Here is a 15,428-nt window from a genome sequence, read left to right as displayed (position 1 = left end):
GTGCATTCTATCAAAAGTGTTTCCAGAGGAGAGGGGGAGCTCCCCCTCACATCGAAGGCCCTTCCACCCCACCCTTGCTCTCAGCAGTGACCAACAGCCTTTGTCCCTCCTCTGCTGCCACCTCCCACCTCCATGTCCCTCAGTGAACTGGGCCCTCTCCTCTCTGCCCCATCTCAGCTGGGTGAATGCTGTAGATGCTATAGCTTCCAGCAAAGACCAGCAGGGAAACCATCCCTGATGCTGCTGCTCTGAAGCATATTATATAAAGCAGTAGATAACTTTCTTATAGTGATGTAACACTCGTACATGATCCATGGGTCCTGTTTCATTTTGGCATATGCTAGTGTACTTTCAATACATTTTTCACACCAAGTTCCAAGGTATGTTACAGTACACCTCTGAAAAATCTTCCCCAAAGAACAGGATTGTCAGTCCAAGATGGTCATTCTGCTAAACAGATCCTTCTTTCAGTGCTGAACATCGGACCCATAACACTACCATGCCTTTTGACCTCTTTTGTGCAACACTTATCACATCCCACAGCCCTTTGAACTTCTGGAAACCCCTCAGCAAAATCAGCAATTACACAGAATATCATGAACACACAAATGAGTTATCGAAGGTAAACAAATCCCATCCTGTCCACCAATTTTTAGTACCTTCTGCACATATCACTCTGCCACGACATAAAGTTAGCTATAATTCTCCTAACTACTTTTTAAACATATGACAACAAGAGTGATGGTAATGAGTCAACACCAATATAATTCAATAAATGTTAATTAACTGAGTTCTAGCACTTCCCTACTGATAAAACTCCAAAAACTTCCAATAAACCATGTTTCCCTAATACTGCACCTGCATTTGCACAGTCTTAACTTTATACAGGTGACAAGTCTCAAAAATGTAATCAATTTGCCAAGTATCTGTCTAACAAATATAAACACATAAATCTGTGCAGGATTGGGACAAAAGATAATAATTTTTTTTTCCTTTTTGGAAAAAATCTAGACCTAGATGAAAAAAAGTTCGATCCGTATAAAAAAAATCTGCCTAAAGTAAATTGTAACTTGCACTTTACCAATTCTTTTGATCTGCTGTTACGTGAAAAGTTGCATAAGCTCTTCCGAGTACTGAGGAGCTCTCTGCTACAGCAGGGCCACCTGGTGGTCATCGTTCCCTGCTCGCCGGGCATGCTGCCTTGGATCTCGGAGATCCTCCTGCCCCTTTGCCAACAATCGCTAACTGGGCAGGACTTCAGATTTTAGCAGATAATAAGAGAGCTCCTCAAATTCTGCTTGATTCCTAAAACGTCACTTGTTTCACAGCTGGCCAAATAATTACATTTGAAAGCAAAGACATTTATACAAACCAGAAGAAAATGCTGCCGAGTGCAAAGAAGGAGGTGACAGCACAATTCCTTCACCACTTTCATCTTTCAAATGTCCCTTGCATAGTTATTTTAATATTAAAATACTAAAATCACCACTTACTAGATCAGCTTTTTGTGTTTTATTTGGTTTTCAGTGAATGCAGATACCTGAGAGTATTTAATCACAAAACTCCCCAAAATACTTATTTCCATATCTAAAATATTAAACATCTTTCAGCATCCCAACTTCATGTGTCTCTACTGCAAAACTGTCATGGTCACTTTCACACTTATTTTGAATACACCAGATTTGTTTTGAAAAGTTATTTTACTCCAGTATCGTTTAGAATTATACTAGGATCAATTAGTGAAATTATTCCTAAAGTTTTTCCTTTGGAACCAACCATTTCTTGAATTACCTGATAATATTTATATTTATATTTATATTTATGTTTATAAAATATTGCAATTACCTAAGAATTATGCAAAGAAATACCAACCGGTTTTGAGCATTTTTGAGCATAAGTATTATCCTCCAGTACTTCACAGAAAAATGCAGGAAACTTAAATCAGAATTCAAAAGGATGGTTTTGAGAACAATGCCCAACAAAAAGAGAGTTCCACTCAAGCATCCACTGCAGGAACTAGTGCACAGGTTATCCCAGCTCTAAGAGGGTTGCTCTAATGAAATATTTCCATCAAAACTACTGGTTTGATTTGGAAAATTAAGAGTATTAATAGAGGGGAAATTACCTGTGGGTCAATGTAGGACCATATCTGCCTGGGGAAAACAAAGCAGGCAATGTTTGTATTAATGCACTTCAGTTTTGCTTCTGGGTAGACTTACCAGTCTGCTCCAGCCTCCCTGTGCCCTGCCAATCTGTTCACCAGCGTGTGAGGCTGCAGCCAGCAGCTCCAGTGCCAAAGCACCAGCTCCTCCTTCTGAGGGAGCCACACTGCCAGCTCCTGCCACTGGCACTCACACTGTCCCAGGATGGGCACCCTGGCACAGCACTTGCATCTTCATTCAGCCATCCACCGCCTGCCAAGCTTGCAAGTGATTTCTTCCCCCACATCTTCTTGTGCTTCAAAGTTAAACTAAGGCACAGAAAAAAACTTCACTAAAAAACTAATGCCTCCAGGGTAGGCATAATAATACAGTTTAATTTTTTTTTTTTTTAAGGAAAACAAAAGGAATACAGATCCCTAGTTGTTTTGGACTTTTCTCCCCACTTGACCACATCCACCAAACAAGAACATGATTGCCAGGTCTCCCTCCCACATGCTCAGAGTGCTTCCAAGCCCTCCTCTTTTCTCCATCCAAGCTGATGTTCCTGATTAACATATAACACCTGAAAGAACAACACCAAAACCAAAAAAATGTAAAATTCAGAGCAGCAGCGTTAGTCCTCTGCTACAGAACTTATCTACATAAACCTGAAACATGTGACAAAGCATGGATAGTTTAGTCAAGATCATAGAGTGGTAACTTGATTTGTTTGCATGGTGCTGAGAACAGAAAGAAAGTTGCAAAGCCACTTACAGTGTCCAGGGGCTTCCAAAAGTACACAGCAAGATTGGGGGCAGCATCACAAAACTGCAAGGGAAGGAAAGATGAAAAAATAAACATCATCTCTGAAACTGGATAGAGTGTTAAAGATGCCTGATTTATGTATCTGTCCCTTTGTCCACCAGAATCAGTGCCTACAATGTTCAGAATATCAAAGATACTAAAAAAAGCAGAGCATCTGTGGAGTTTATCTAAACATAAAATGCTTGGAGGCTTTTTGGAAGCACTGACAAACCAGGGGTGGCCAAGAGCATGAAATTAGCAGGAGAGGTTGGCAGAGCTGAATTTAACCAAGGAAATGGACAAGGCCTGTGTTGATTTCAACAGGGTGTGGAACCTGTATAGCACCCTCACTGGCCAAATTACCTTCCAGTTCCACGTCAGCTTTCATGATCCTACAGATTTAGTTTCTCATTTTAGTTTTGTTATTAAATGTTACTTTCATGTTATTTACTAAATGTCATAGTTCTTATGTCCTGTTATTAATTTTCCACACGCTTGTGCTGTTGTCTATCTGAGGTATTTGCTAAGCTTTTGTTAGCATGTCACTGGAAAATAAAAATTCCCTTTCTTACTGGGGGGGACTCAGTTACATCCTGCCATTTCTCAAGCACCATCACCTCTTGTGGAAAATCCCAACAGCTCACAGCAGAACTGTTCCCTTCATCTTACACAATCATGTCTGCAGACCTCACAAGAAGCCTTTCCTACCCTACCTGGAGAAAAATGGTTTTTTTGGAAAATGAAACAGCATGAACCAGTGAGCGATCCCATCTTGCAGCAATAGCTCCTTTGCTTCAAAGGCTGCTGGATGGAATGTCAAGAAGCCCAGTCATAATTTCCATCCCACTGCAGATCCCTTCACCTACCCTGGCAGCGGGCTGCCTTCACCCAGTCTGAAGTCACGTCTTCACACTGCACCCAGTAAAGCCTGCAGCACTGCAGTTTATCCAGCCAAGAACAGATTCAGGCACAAAGGACATGGCTCTGCAGACACGGTCAGCTTCCCCGTGCCCAGGTGGGACACAGGCGGTACTAACACCTCCAGAACGGGAGCCAGGGCGGCATTCCCGGGCCTGGGAAAGGCAGGCACATCCAGGCACTGCTGCGGCCCTCAGGAGCGGCGCAGAGGAGGCCGTGGAGTCCCGTTAGTTGGGAGGGAATCTGGGCAACCTGGTGTGGGCAGGAACAGGCCCATGGGCCGGGACAGCGGGCCTGCTCCCTCACGGGCACAGTAATATCCATCTGCCGGCCGGACTAGAGGAGCCGCGATGGAAGACACCGGTGCGGCCGTCAGCAGCCACAAACCGAGCCGCACGGCAAGGCAACACTGCGGGCACCCTCAGCAAACACAGAGACCCTGGCCAGCACCGCGCTCTGCGGGAAGAAAAGCGCCACAGCGAGCTTGGGACCAAGCCGGCCCACCTCTGCCCTGCAAGGGTGGGAGGTGAAAAAGGGAGGAAGGACCCAGTCCCTTCGCCCGCCCCTGAGAGGGAGGCGGGGAGAGAGGCAGCGGGGAAGGAGGCGGGCTGTCCTTCCCCTTCCGCTGGCAGCCGTAGGCGTGCGCGATGGCGAGCGGGGTGAGCGTCTGCGTTCCGCGGCGGGAAGGGCGCCCGGGGCCGGGCGGAGGGTCTCGCACCGGACAGGAGGAGGCGGGCGAGCCCGCCCCACCCTGCCCTGCCGTCGCTGCCGGGGCCGCGGGCCGGGGTCGCCGTGGCCGCTGTCGCCGTGGCCGCTGTCGCCCAGCGCTGGCGAGAGCCGAGGCACGGGGGCTGTCCGGGCGCCTCCGCGCTCCTGCCCCACGCGTGTGAGGCGTGGGAGGCTCCCGCTGTGAGTGTTTGCAGGATTAGGAAGGAAAACACGCGTTTGCTCCCCGCCCTGTGTTGCACTCGACCCCCGTGCGTGTCCTGTGGGTCTGAGGGCTGCGCTCCGGCCGCTCCTGGGTCGCGGCGGTGCGGGAACGAGCAGAACGCCTTGGGGTTTGCGTGGTTTCCTGTGGGCTTGGGGCAGGTGGCACTGAATCGGCTGGAAAGAAGGGGTAAAACGAGACCCTGCCTGCTCACAAAGCCATTGCTGGCACGTTTGCTGCATGGCTGTAGGAACAGAGCCATAGCCCAGACCTTCTGCCAATCTTTCCCCGAATTCTGCGCAGGCGGTCAGTGCCCGGGGCCCGAGCGGGGTCGGTGGCCGCGCTTGGCCGGACGCTGAAGCTGCTCCAGGCTGGCACTGGGTTTGGAGCAGCTTGTGTCACTGCCAGAGCTCGGTTTCATCGCCACTGGGATAGCTGATGGTGTGCATAGCCACAAGCAACCCAACAGCTGTGCTCCAGTGCTAGCATGGTAGCAGAGGAAATGAACTGCTGGAAGTTGGTGTTTTGGTTTTTATTTCCAGTTTTTTATTTCCAGCTGTTGGCTTCAAGATTTTCGGCAAAGCAACAGTGGAAAGCTGTGTGTAATAACAGAGCAGAAAAAGATGGGGCTTTCCTGAAACCCACTCTGAATAGTCCAGGGGCCTTTGTGGCTGTATGAACTGGATCAGAAATTACTATTTCAAAATGTGCTTCCAGATGCATACTGTTAGTTTTAGATGATCAGAGTTTATCCTGTAAGGAGACTTTTATTTCTCCTCTCTGTCTTTAATTTTGTGTTTAACTAAGCTTGTGGAAATCACATTTTAGGAATGCGCAGTCTCCCATGCAAGAACAAGTGATGACTTAATGAGGGGAGGATGAGGGGATGGATTGAAAACCAGTAAATGATTTACTGAATGATGGCTCCCCTTGCACTTTGTGCTTTGAATTTAGATTTTTTAGCAACATCTTTGGTAGATTTAGAGATTATGACCGATGGCTCACACTGTGATTCCACAGTTAGTTGCTATGGCACATTCCGTGCATTTGTGTAACATTTACCCTGGTATTAAAAAGCAGGACAAGAAGATTTCATGGTTGTAGTTCAGGGTGTTTCTGTCTAATTTAGACCGCTGCTGGCTGTTGGAATAGGTACCTGTTTTCTGTTACAAAAACAGGGTCTGTAGTATTTATTTTACCAAATTTAAGCCAAGGTAAGTATCTAAGTTCTGCTGTCACAGGTACAGTGAGGATTTTAACTGGCTCTGGCAAAGCCTAGTAATGTTTATAGTACAACAGAAATACTGCAGAAAGGCACAAACTAGCCATTATTTTCTCCTGATCGCAGGTGATGAAGGAGAGCTGGCAAGCTCAAAAGATGGTCTTGGCACTGTTACTTCTTCCAGCAAGTGACATTTCAAAAAGGCAGAGTGACTGTATTGCTGATCTTGGGAATTTACATTAATCCTCTCTTTCAAGCATTCCGTGGGAACACCACTATTTTGAACACACAAAAGCTATTTTGAACACACAAAATGTCATGTTCTTCTTTTGGTTTATATTTCTAATTGCAATGGCTTAGACCTTGCCATCTTCATGAAACCAACCTCTAAGGGTAATCCAGATGCTTATCCTGAAGCTGCTCTAGAGTGTATGGCTGTAATGCTTGCTGATTTTCTCAGTCAGTGGTGTGTATGTGCCTGTCAGCAGGGTTTACAGGTCCAGAAATCCTGCTCTCTTATCCAGGCACTCACCGTTGGGATTGAAAAGCTTCCCAGGAGGTTTAGGTGTGCTTGCAGAGCAGGATTTGTTGTGGCACTGGGAGCAGTGAGGGAAGACAGCGATCCCTGTGGCCACTGCAGAGGTGTTAGAGCCTTATAGCAAAGTCCCTCTGCATCCCTGGGGGCTCTGCATGTCAGCTGCATCTCCTTGCTGGAATCCTGCTTGGAAACCAGCCTGATGAGGAACAGGAAATTCAGTCTTGATGTGGGTCCCCACAGTTGCCTTTCTGAGCTTTCCAACTTCAAGCACTGTGTTTAGTGAACATACCTGAAATGAATGGCAGTCTTGGATTTTAAACCACCATTTTTATTATGCAGCCTTTCCATTCATGTTGCTCCCTTCACTGCAATGTGTCTCCCAAGTACTCCCAGGCTTATTATATTTTTTACACAGGAGAATGACATCCAAATTTCAGATCTTGGCTTGCTCATTATTGTTTAGCTTCCTGAAGCAAATGTGGGGCAATTAAACCTTTGTGTTGAAATTATGAATTTCAGATCTGGGATTCTTTCCAAAAGCCAGTAGTGCTGCTTTTATTTTCTCACTTGGCTGAACAAGAATTATTTTAAATGAACCATACAACAGATGTCCTCTTTTTTTTTTTTTTTTTTTTCCTTGTATTTTAGGTTATTAAATGCAAGGCTGCTGTTGCCTGGGAGGCAGGTAAACCTCTCTCTATTGAGGAGGTGGAGGTTGCTCCACCAAAAGCTCATGAAGTTCGTATCAAGGTAATTCCATCAATTTTTACTACATGTTTTCTATTTTAGGAGACTGAATATTAAAGATAAATAGTTTGTTTGCCAACAGAAGAAATGTTGAATAGATATCATTAGTTCGTTAGTATCTCAGCTGGCTTTACAGAGAAGAAAATGACAGTATTTAGATCTTCTGTTTTTGAAAAACACTTTTCATTTCTACTAGTCTCACTTCACAGTCTGGTCTGAAGATAATGGTTATTTTAAGGATCAATTCCAGTTGTTACAGACTAAGTTTCCTCAAAATGTCTGAGCTGGGAACATCTTTATCTTGTTTGAAGGACAATTTGTCATTTGTGACCATAAGTTACTGGCTGCTGAGCTGAGATTGGTCTCTTGCATTCGCCATACCCAAGTTTCTGATTTTGTCAGGACTTTCCAGGAGCCTGTATCTGCCAAAAAGTATACATTAATGCGAAATTTATTCCTGTGGAAAGGATTTCTGCGTGGTGCTAAAGACTTAAGCAGGATTTATGCAGTACTGAGAGTTCTGCATTGTCTCTCTGGAAATTTTACCTCTGAGTCTTAACTTATTTCAAAGCTGAGGTGCTAAACTATGATGAGATGACTCGGAGCACTAATTTCTAGCTATAGGAAAAGACAGATCATCTTTTACCCCTTTCAGTGTCACATTTTGGTTGATGAAAATTATAAAAATGTACTGTCGTGACTTTGCATTTTCGAAATAAGAAAAACTGCCTTGCCAGGAATTGAAAATATGTTGCCCATATCCCTAATGCTGCCAGAACTCTGACCTGGCAATTGTTCTTAATTTCTGACTAAAGGGAATTGTTTAGATATGTGCTAGTATTCTGTTCTTCAGGGTGTCTCAGATTATTTATTTCTTCACAGATAGTTGCCACTGCTGTCTGTCACACTGATGCCTATACTCTGAGTGGTGCTGATCCTGAAGGATGTTTCCCTGTGATCCTGGGACATGAAGGAGCTGGAATTGTAGAGAGTGTTGGGGAAGGAGTAACAAAAGTAAAGAAGGGTAAGGAAATCCCTTACAGTGAGGAGAAGTTTTCTGCCTTCCTTGAAAGTGTTACTTTATTTGAAGAGTAACTGTCAAATTGGGCCACTGAAATGCCATATTGCAGGAGTTAATACACTATTTTATTCTGGGGTGTATGCCTGTGTAGATTTCTGTGGTCTGTGAGACAAAACACAAATCTATTCAATGAATTCTTGATTTAAAGCTTGAAAGAGCCCAGAATAGCATTTTTTTACTTGAAATCAGATCAGTGTATAATTACAAGAAGGTTGGTTATAATTTTTTCAAATTAGTTTTTATCTGTTGGTTTAATGAAAAGGCTTAAAGTGTTTAGTCTTGTTGTTCACTGTTGATTTGGGGTTGTTTTGTTTCACATTAACATTGCTACTTGTTCTGGAATGATGAATTTCAGATGGGTTGTCTGCTCAGCCAGGATTAAAGTGGTTTGTTTGTCTAGCACTCTATAATACCTCTGTATACCATAAACAGCTTTTAGTACACAAAGGTTTTAAGTGAACTCAGGCTCACAGAAAAAACATGCAGAATCAAGTAACTTCATTTTTTTTTCAGAATGCCTTGCTTGACTCAATAACTAGACACAGAATATTTTTTTCCTTAGGGGACACTGTTATCCCTCTATACATCCCTCAGTGTGGAGAGTGCAAGTTCTGTAAGAATCCTAAAACAAACCTGTGCCAGAAGATAAGGTCTGTATAACTTTGACACGTGCCGTGGTATTTGTCCAATGTATACCTGCTGTAGTTAGCAAAAGTAATTGAGAAGAGTTTTCTTTGAAGAATAAATCTGTTGATGCATCATTTAATGACTTGGAAAGTCGGTGTTTCACTAGTCACTTATGCAAATTTTTTGCAGTCTTCCTTAAAATTACTATTCTTCCCTTAAATAAAACTGTTTCTCTCTTTTCAAATATGTGAAGGTGCAAACTACTACCTCGTGTCCACAGGCTGGAAAACATAAATGCTCTGACTCCATATTTAATCCATACTTAAGGGAACAACTCAGGGAATTTAGCTCTTGGGAGTGAACACCAAAGCTTTCAAGTGGTACAAAATCATACAGGCAGCTCTTTTTTCCTTTAACACCTGCTTCCCAGATAAACTTGCAGCTCCTGTTCTGAAAAAAAATCTCCCAAACTCAAAAATAGCCCCAGTGACATAACTGACAGGTGTCATTCAAGGGGAGGATACTGAAGGACACCAAGACAGTGGTGTGGTGCTGTGGCACAAGCAGTTAGCATTGGTAACTAACAAGGTCAGCACGTGAATAAACTCCATTTCTTTCAGTTGTTCCCTGGAGGAATTAACGGCATGAAGTTTTAGGAGTTTAGCATCTCACTTCTGTGAACTTCTAGGTTTATTGAAGTGGTCAAAATATAAAAGTGCAAATACACAGCTGCCTCTCTGTGCTGCTTAGTGGATTCTGTCTGGTGAGAATATTTGCTGCGTAAAACTCTGCACTTCCCTGTCTTTGCCTCAAGAATTACTCAAGGGAAAGGAGTCATGCCTGATGGTACCAGCAGATTCACCTGCAAGGGAAAGCAGATTTACCACTTCATGGGGACCAGCACCTTCTCTGAGTACACCGTGGTGGCTGATATCTCCGTAGCCAAGATTGATGCTGCAGCACCTCTGGATAAAGTGTGCCTGCTGGGCTGTGGCATCTCCACGGGCTATGGAGCTGCTGTCAACACCGCTAAGGTAAAGGCTGGGCTTGTGGCACACACAGCTCAGTGACTACACTAGGACTGTAAATGGGATGTACCAAATCTGTGTTCCTTCTTCCTCTTCAATTGATTAAGTTTAGCTAAGAATTTCTAACTTACCCATAAGAGGCCAGATCAGGTTAGAAGAACCCATTGCCCTTTGGAGGAAATTCAGGTGGAGTCTTCTGCATCCCTTTTGATAGTAGCTATATATGAATTACTTTTCTGGTTCATGTTCATCTTGCTGCAAGTCATTCTGATAATGTGAAGCTCAGGGTCAGACAGAGGTGGTAGGTGTGTGGGCATGAGTCTTCAGGCAAAAGAAAAGGCTTAGTGCCTAAAGAGCTTTTAGAATTAAATTTTTATATAGTTTCCCTTGTCTATAAAATCTCATAGCCATGTATATTTGCTTCCTTTTTTCCTTTATTACAGCCTCCTTAACCTGCATTTCCTCTTCCCCTGGAAGGATGAATTTTTTTCTGCTGCTCATGACTCCTTTCTTACTCCTAGGTGGAGCCTGGCTCTACATGTGCCGTATTTGGTTTGGGAGGAGTTGGGCTGGCGGTTATTATGGGCTGCAAAATAGCAGGAGCATCCCGGATCATTGGCGTCGACATTAACAAGGATAAGTATGCCAAAGCCAAAGAGTTTGGAGCTACTGAGTGCATCAGCCCCCAAGACTCCAAGAAGCCCATCCAGGAGGTTCTGGTTGAGATGACCGATGGTGGCGTGGATTACTCATTTGAGTGCATCGGAAATGTCGGAGTCATGGTGAGTGCTTGACCAACAGCAGCATGTGCAGGGAGGGACCCGTTCAGCTCAACAGCAACATCAGCTGCTTTCTTAACACAAAACATGCCACACTCACTAACCTTTTTTTTTTTCTTAATAGTAATGATAACTGCTATGACTCATAAGGACAATTTACACTCAATCCTAATTATATAATGGAAGCAGCTGCTACTTCTTGGATTGAAAAACATGTTTTGTCCCTAATCAGACTTTTTTGAGATCCTGAGTTTCTCTGTTGACAGTTGAAATTAACAAAACTCAGATAAAATGTATCGTGCAATGAGCAGTACAATCTTAGAGATCACTCAGCATTTCCCTAATTTCTCAAGTAATTAATTTCACCTTTGGAAATGCAGAAGTATTATTAAATGTAATACTAAGTTTTTTAGTATTACTAAATGTAATGCAAGGTTTTCAGGAATTACGGTAGCATTCCTAACTGTTGGTAATATGGACTGTGATTACAGTTTATCCCGACTCTCAGTGGGAGTTCAGAGTGACTTCTCTGAAAGCTAGATAGAATATAAAAAGTGCAAGGTGAACCTTTAACAGTGTAAGGGAATCTGAACCAATGGAAAATATAATGTAATTTTCAGTGTATTTACTGTTCCTTGAATGCTGATGTGGCGATTCATTAACTGGGGGAAAGGAAGTGCTACCAGTCCAGGCAGCGTAAACCTTAGCAATAAACACCCTGCTTTGTCCTGTCTGTCCATGAAGAGGGCTGCCTTGGAAGCCTGCCACAAAGGCTGGGGACTCAGTGTGATAGTTGGAGTGGCTGCTGCTGGCCAGGAGATCGCCACACGGCCATTCCAGCTCGTAACTGGGCGGACGTGGAAAGGAACTGCGTTTGGAGGTAACTCTCTCTTGCTGTGGGGATAAAAATAATTTACTCTGGGCTAAAGCTGGGAAGATCACACCCCCTTGGCTTTGCTTGTGCAAGAAATGTACTATTGACAGGCTATTCATAAATGCTACGTTGGCTTTTAAGATAAAGACTCTTAAAATCTGTTATTTCTACAGACAGGGTATGGATTGACACATTGGTATGAGATCTAACTTATTTTGAAGAGTGAATACATCTATATGCTACTCACTATGTAAGGAGTGGGATAGGGAGACTACTTTGCCACCAGTTGAATGTTTGGTCCAGTGAAAGGATCTAGTCTCTGGGGAGTGGGAACTCACATCAGTATGTTTGTGTTGCTTAACCACTAAGTAAATTGTAGGTCCAACATCATAATGTGCTATAAGGACCTTTAAAATAAAAAGGGAACAAGTTCTTGATACACGTTTTGTTCTGTGAACTCAAAACCACATTGAGTTCTTTTTTTGGGGAATTTAGTAATTGCTGAAGTTGATGGAAGTTCAGTTTCAGACTTTGAATTATTACTGCTCTTTGTCCAATACAAAACTTACTGGATTGGGGGGCCTGACAGAGATGCCTTGTGTATACTTTCCTAGGTGTGGGCTGCTGTTAATGTTGAATGCTGGAACAACTAGTGAAAGATTTTTCATCAACACTTGTGTGTGTTTGGATGATGTGCGCTTTTGCCAGCCCTCCGTAGGAGGGACAAACACGTCACTCATCTCTGCTCCTTTTCATATTGCTGATACAAGTTCTGTGTTAGGGCTGTGTTTTATATTTTCTGAGACGGGTGGGAAAGGGAAACAAGGCATGTTTTCCTTCTTTCAGGCTGGAAGAGTGTAGACAATGTACCAAAACTGGTGACAGAATACATGTCCAAAAAGATCAAGGTTGATGAATTTGTAACTCACACGCTGCCTTTCGACAAAATCAATGAGGCTTTTGAGCTGATGCATTCAGGAAAAAGGTAATGTTCACAGTACTGAAAGGTATACAAGACACTTCTTGATCAGACACTGTCAAAGTACAGGTTCCCTGCCCACTGCCATGTTTTAAACAGGGAAGCTAAAGGGTGACACATACCACATGCATTCATTCTGATAGAAACACACTTCTCTGAGCTTTCAGGCGTGTGCCAAAACACAGGCACACAGTAAAAGCAAGCAACAGTGTAGAAGAGAAATACAGATACAAAGCTGGTAAAGGGAATAGGTCAGTCTCAGGCTTTCACCATTGCTAAAACATTCTCCCTTATAATAAGGAATTTAAGGAGACTGAAGATTACATATTCAGTAATATTTAGGTTCCTCTGCAGACAGAGAATTACTTATGACCATTCTCTCCAGAAACCAGCATGGTCTTTGTTTTTGATCTCAGTCTATATCTATCTATTATATATAACTTTGGAGAAAGTACTAGCTCTATCTGCTTTAGCTCATACGGATTCTATTTTAGATAAATCAGTTGACTGTTTTTGTTACAGTTGGAATCACTGCATTTATGCAAATTTCATCCAGCAGTTGATCCCCCTCTCAATTACGAACTTCAGCATCATTTCAGCGTTTTATTCATACATGAGCTAGGAAACTAATAATCAAAGCTACCTAACATTTTCCAAATAGACAAAAGGGAGAATGCCTGTAAATATTACTGCTCCTGGTCAATCTTGGCTAGCTGCTGAAAGCTGACAACTAGTTTGAAAAAGAGTTCATTTGCAGTTTATTTTGCTGGAGGAGAGACAAAAATCTGAAGAGAACAAGCATTATCCTAGATTTTTAATAAACATTATAGGCATAAGCATGACTTCATTTGTTACAAAAGACAGAAGGTAGAAGTTAAAATATGTCTCAGCAATGAAAAGTGACGGGAGAGATGGGGAGAAAATTGACTTCTTGGTAATTTTTATTTTCTTTTTTATTGCAAGCATTCGAACTGTCCTGAAATTTTAGAGCCTAATGTGGATCTTCTAATTGGCCAGCACCATGCTAACTGCCTTTTTATAATGGAATTTTTGATAGAAGATAGAATCAAGCAATTGAAAACTCACTGGGACTAGGAAGACCATGTATTTTAGGGTGAGCATTCTGGGTACTAAGTAATAAAAAATTGTTAACCACTGAATAGCATTATGGAATTAGTCCTGATTATGGAACTTCTGTTTCTATACTCATTCTTCAAATTCAATAGTGGCTAACTCAAATCTACTTAATAAAAGCTTATTTCTAAACCCAGTGTTGGAATTATTTAGCATTAAGAGTGACTGTGATTGCTGTGTCTTACTTGTTTTCTTCAAGTGATTTCACAGTGTGTGTGTGACAGAGGGAGTGCTCTGCAGAGTCTGCAGCAAATGATGTGGGATTCACGGCACAAGGCACAGCTGAGCACAGGGGTGAGAAGCAGCATACATTTGCTGCAGCTGTGCTGAGAGAGGGGCCAGAACTTGCCAAGTTTCTGAGGCTGTTCTGGGACTACAGTGGATTGTAGCATCCAGCTCAACCTTGAAGCCACATGTGGAGCAGAGACTTTGTTGTCCAGAGGTACCCATGTTCACTGGGGTGCTCCGTGTTCTGCCTTATTTCTCACTGGTCTCTTTGGCAGCCTCTTGTAAAGATCATGGCACAAACTGCTCTGGTCACTTGCTCTAGTAGTGTCCTCCAAGGCTTCAGTAGGACAGTTGTCCCATTTCCTTAACTTACAAATGAAGCAAACTTTGCAGCCAACACTGCAAAAAAACAGCGTGGGATTGTCACGTCTAGTCAGAAACCTGATCATGCCATTGAAGCAGGAAATACAACTATTAGAGCAAGTCTGCTCTTGAGGGCTGCAGGGGAGCAGGAGAGAGCATTGCATGAAGATGGCTTCAGGGTTTTCTGGGATTTTTTTTGTTGGAGGAGGAGAGGTTAAGTCTCAGTTTTGGAGTTGCAGGTTTTCTTAACTCTAGGTGAAGTGAGCTGTCTGGATAAGGTTCTTTTTGCATTGAAACCTGCAATCAGTGCCTCACATCCAGAAAAACATAAATAGCAAAAACAGACTGCAAAGCAGAGACAGCCAGCCAATTAAAAGTTAGCTACATAGAAACTCAGTGTTTTTCAGTGAATCAAGGACACTGATTAAGAGAGAAGTTTTATGTTTTAAAGAACCCTGGTCAAAACAACTTCTAGCAGAAACACAGAATGCAAACAGTAATCTTACTCCCTCTCACCACCACCAATTACTCCAAGCCATTGCTATACAACTGGTACAATTACATCTTTTCCATCTCTCATTAAAAAATATCCCCTACAGCATTCTGAAAATAGTTGAGGTATGCATTTCTACTTCATTTCAGACAGTAAAGAATGAATGTGAATGTCATAAGAACTCAATTTTGAGCATCAGGAGGAAATAAAAACTGAATTGGTAACAAAACTGAGCCCTTTAGCCCAGCAATGAGTCTCAGTACCTTGTAGCTCCAGGAAGGCTGGCTGAACATCAGAAAATGCAGTAGAAAACTTGCTATTAAGCTATTCCAGTGAGAATACTCCATAATTAGAAGATGGTATCAATACAATGCTAGCTAACCTGGCAAACCACCCCTCAGCTGGATCTAACACACATAACATACTTACACTGGAGCAACTGTTCCTCTATGTTGCACAGACTAAATCAAGAACACACAATCTTGTCTGCATTACATTATTACTTCAGAGAATCTGCATCTCAGAGTGTTTGTGGGAAGCCAGG

General features: G+C 42.9%; 1 protein-coding gene across 1 annotated transcript; it reads left to right on the top strand.

The window, feature by feature from the left end:
- The first annotated feature begins 4,438 nt into the window (after positions 1 to 4,438).
- LOC121362622 (alcohol dehydrogenase class-3) lies at positions 4,439 to 13,932 on the top strand. Its single transcript, XM_041484264.1, has 9 exons — positions 4,439 to 4,522; positions 7,200 to 7,301; positions 8,181 to 8,322; positions 8,942 to 9,029; positions 9,821 to 10,040; positions 10,556 to 10,816; positions 11,558 to 11,693; positions 12,534 to 12,672; positions 13,630 to 13,932. The coding sequence occupies exons 1-9, from the start codon at positions 4,511 to 4,513 to the stop codon at positions 13,652 to 13,654; spliced, it is 1,125 nt and encodes a 374-aa protein (XP_041340198.1). The 5' UTR covers positions 4,439 to 4,510; the 3' UTR covers positions 13,655 to 13,932.
- The last annotated feature ends 1,496 nt before the right edge of the window (positions 13,933 to 15,428 follow it).

The sequence above is a fragment of the Pyrgilauda ruficollis genome, unplaced genomic scaffold (assembly GCF_017590135.1).
Source record: "Pyrgilauda ruficollis isolate IOZ18807 unplaced genomic scaffold, ASM1759013v1 scaffold65, whole genome shotgun sequence".
In the NCBI taxonomy this organism is placed as follows: Eukaryota; Metazoa; Chordata; class Aves; order Passeriformes; family Passeridae; genus Pyrgilauda; species Pyrgilauda ruficollis.
This window is presented reverse-complemented; position numbering and strand designations above follow the sequence as displayed.

Bases quoted from the DNA above. Each gene is read 5' to 3' on its own strand.
- LOC121362622 (XM_041484264.1), top strand. The intron at 8,323-8,941 runs GTAAGGAAATCC...TTTTTTCCTTAG, and splicing joins AGTAACAAAAGTAAAGAAGG to GGGACACTGTTATCCCTCTA. The intron at 10,817-11,557 runs GTGAGTGCTTGA...CTGTCCATGAAG, and splicing joins TCGGAAATGTCGGAGTCATG to AGGGCTGCCTTGGAAGCCTG.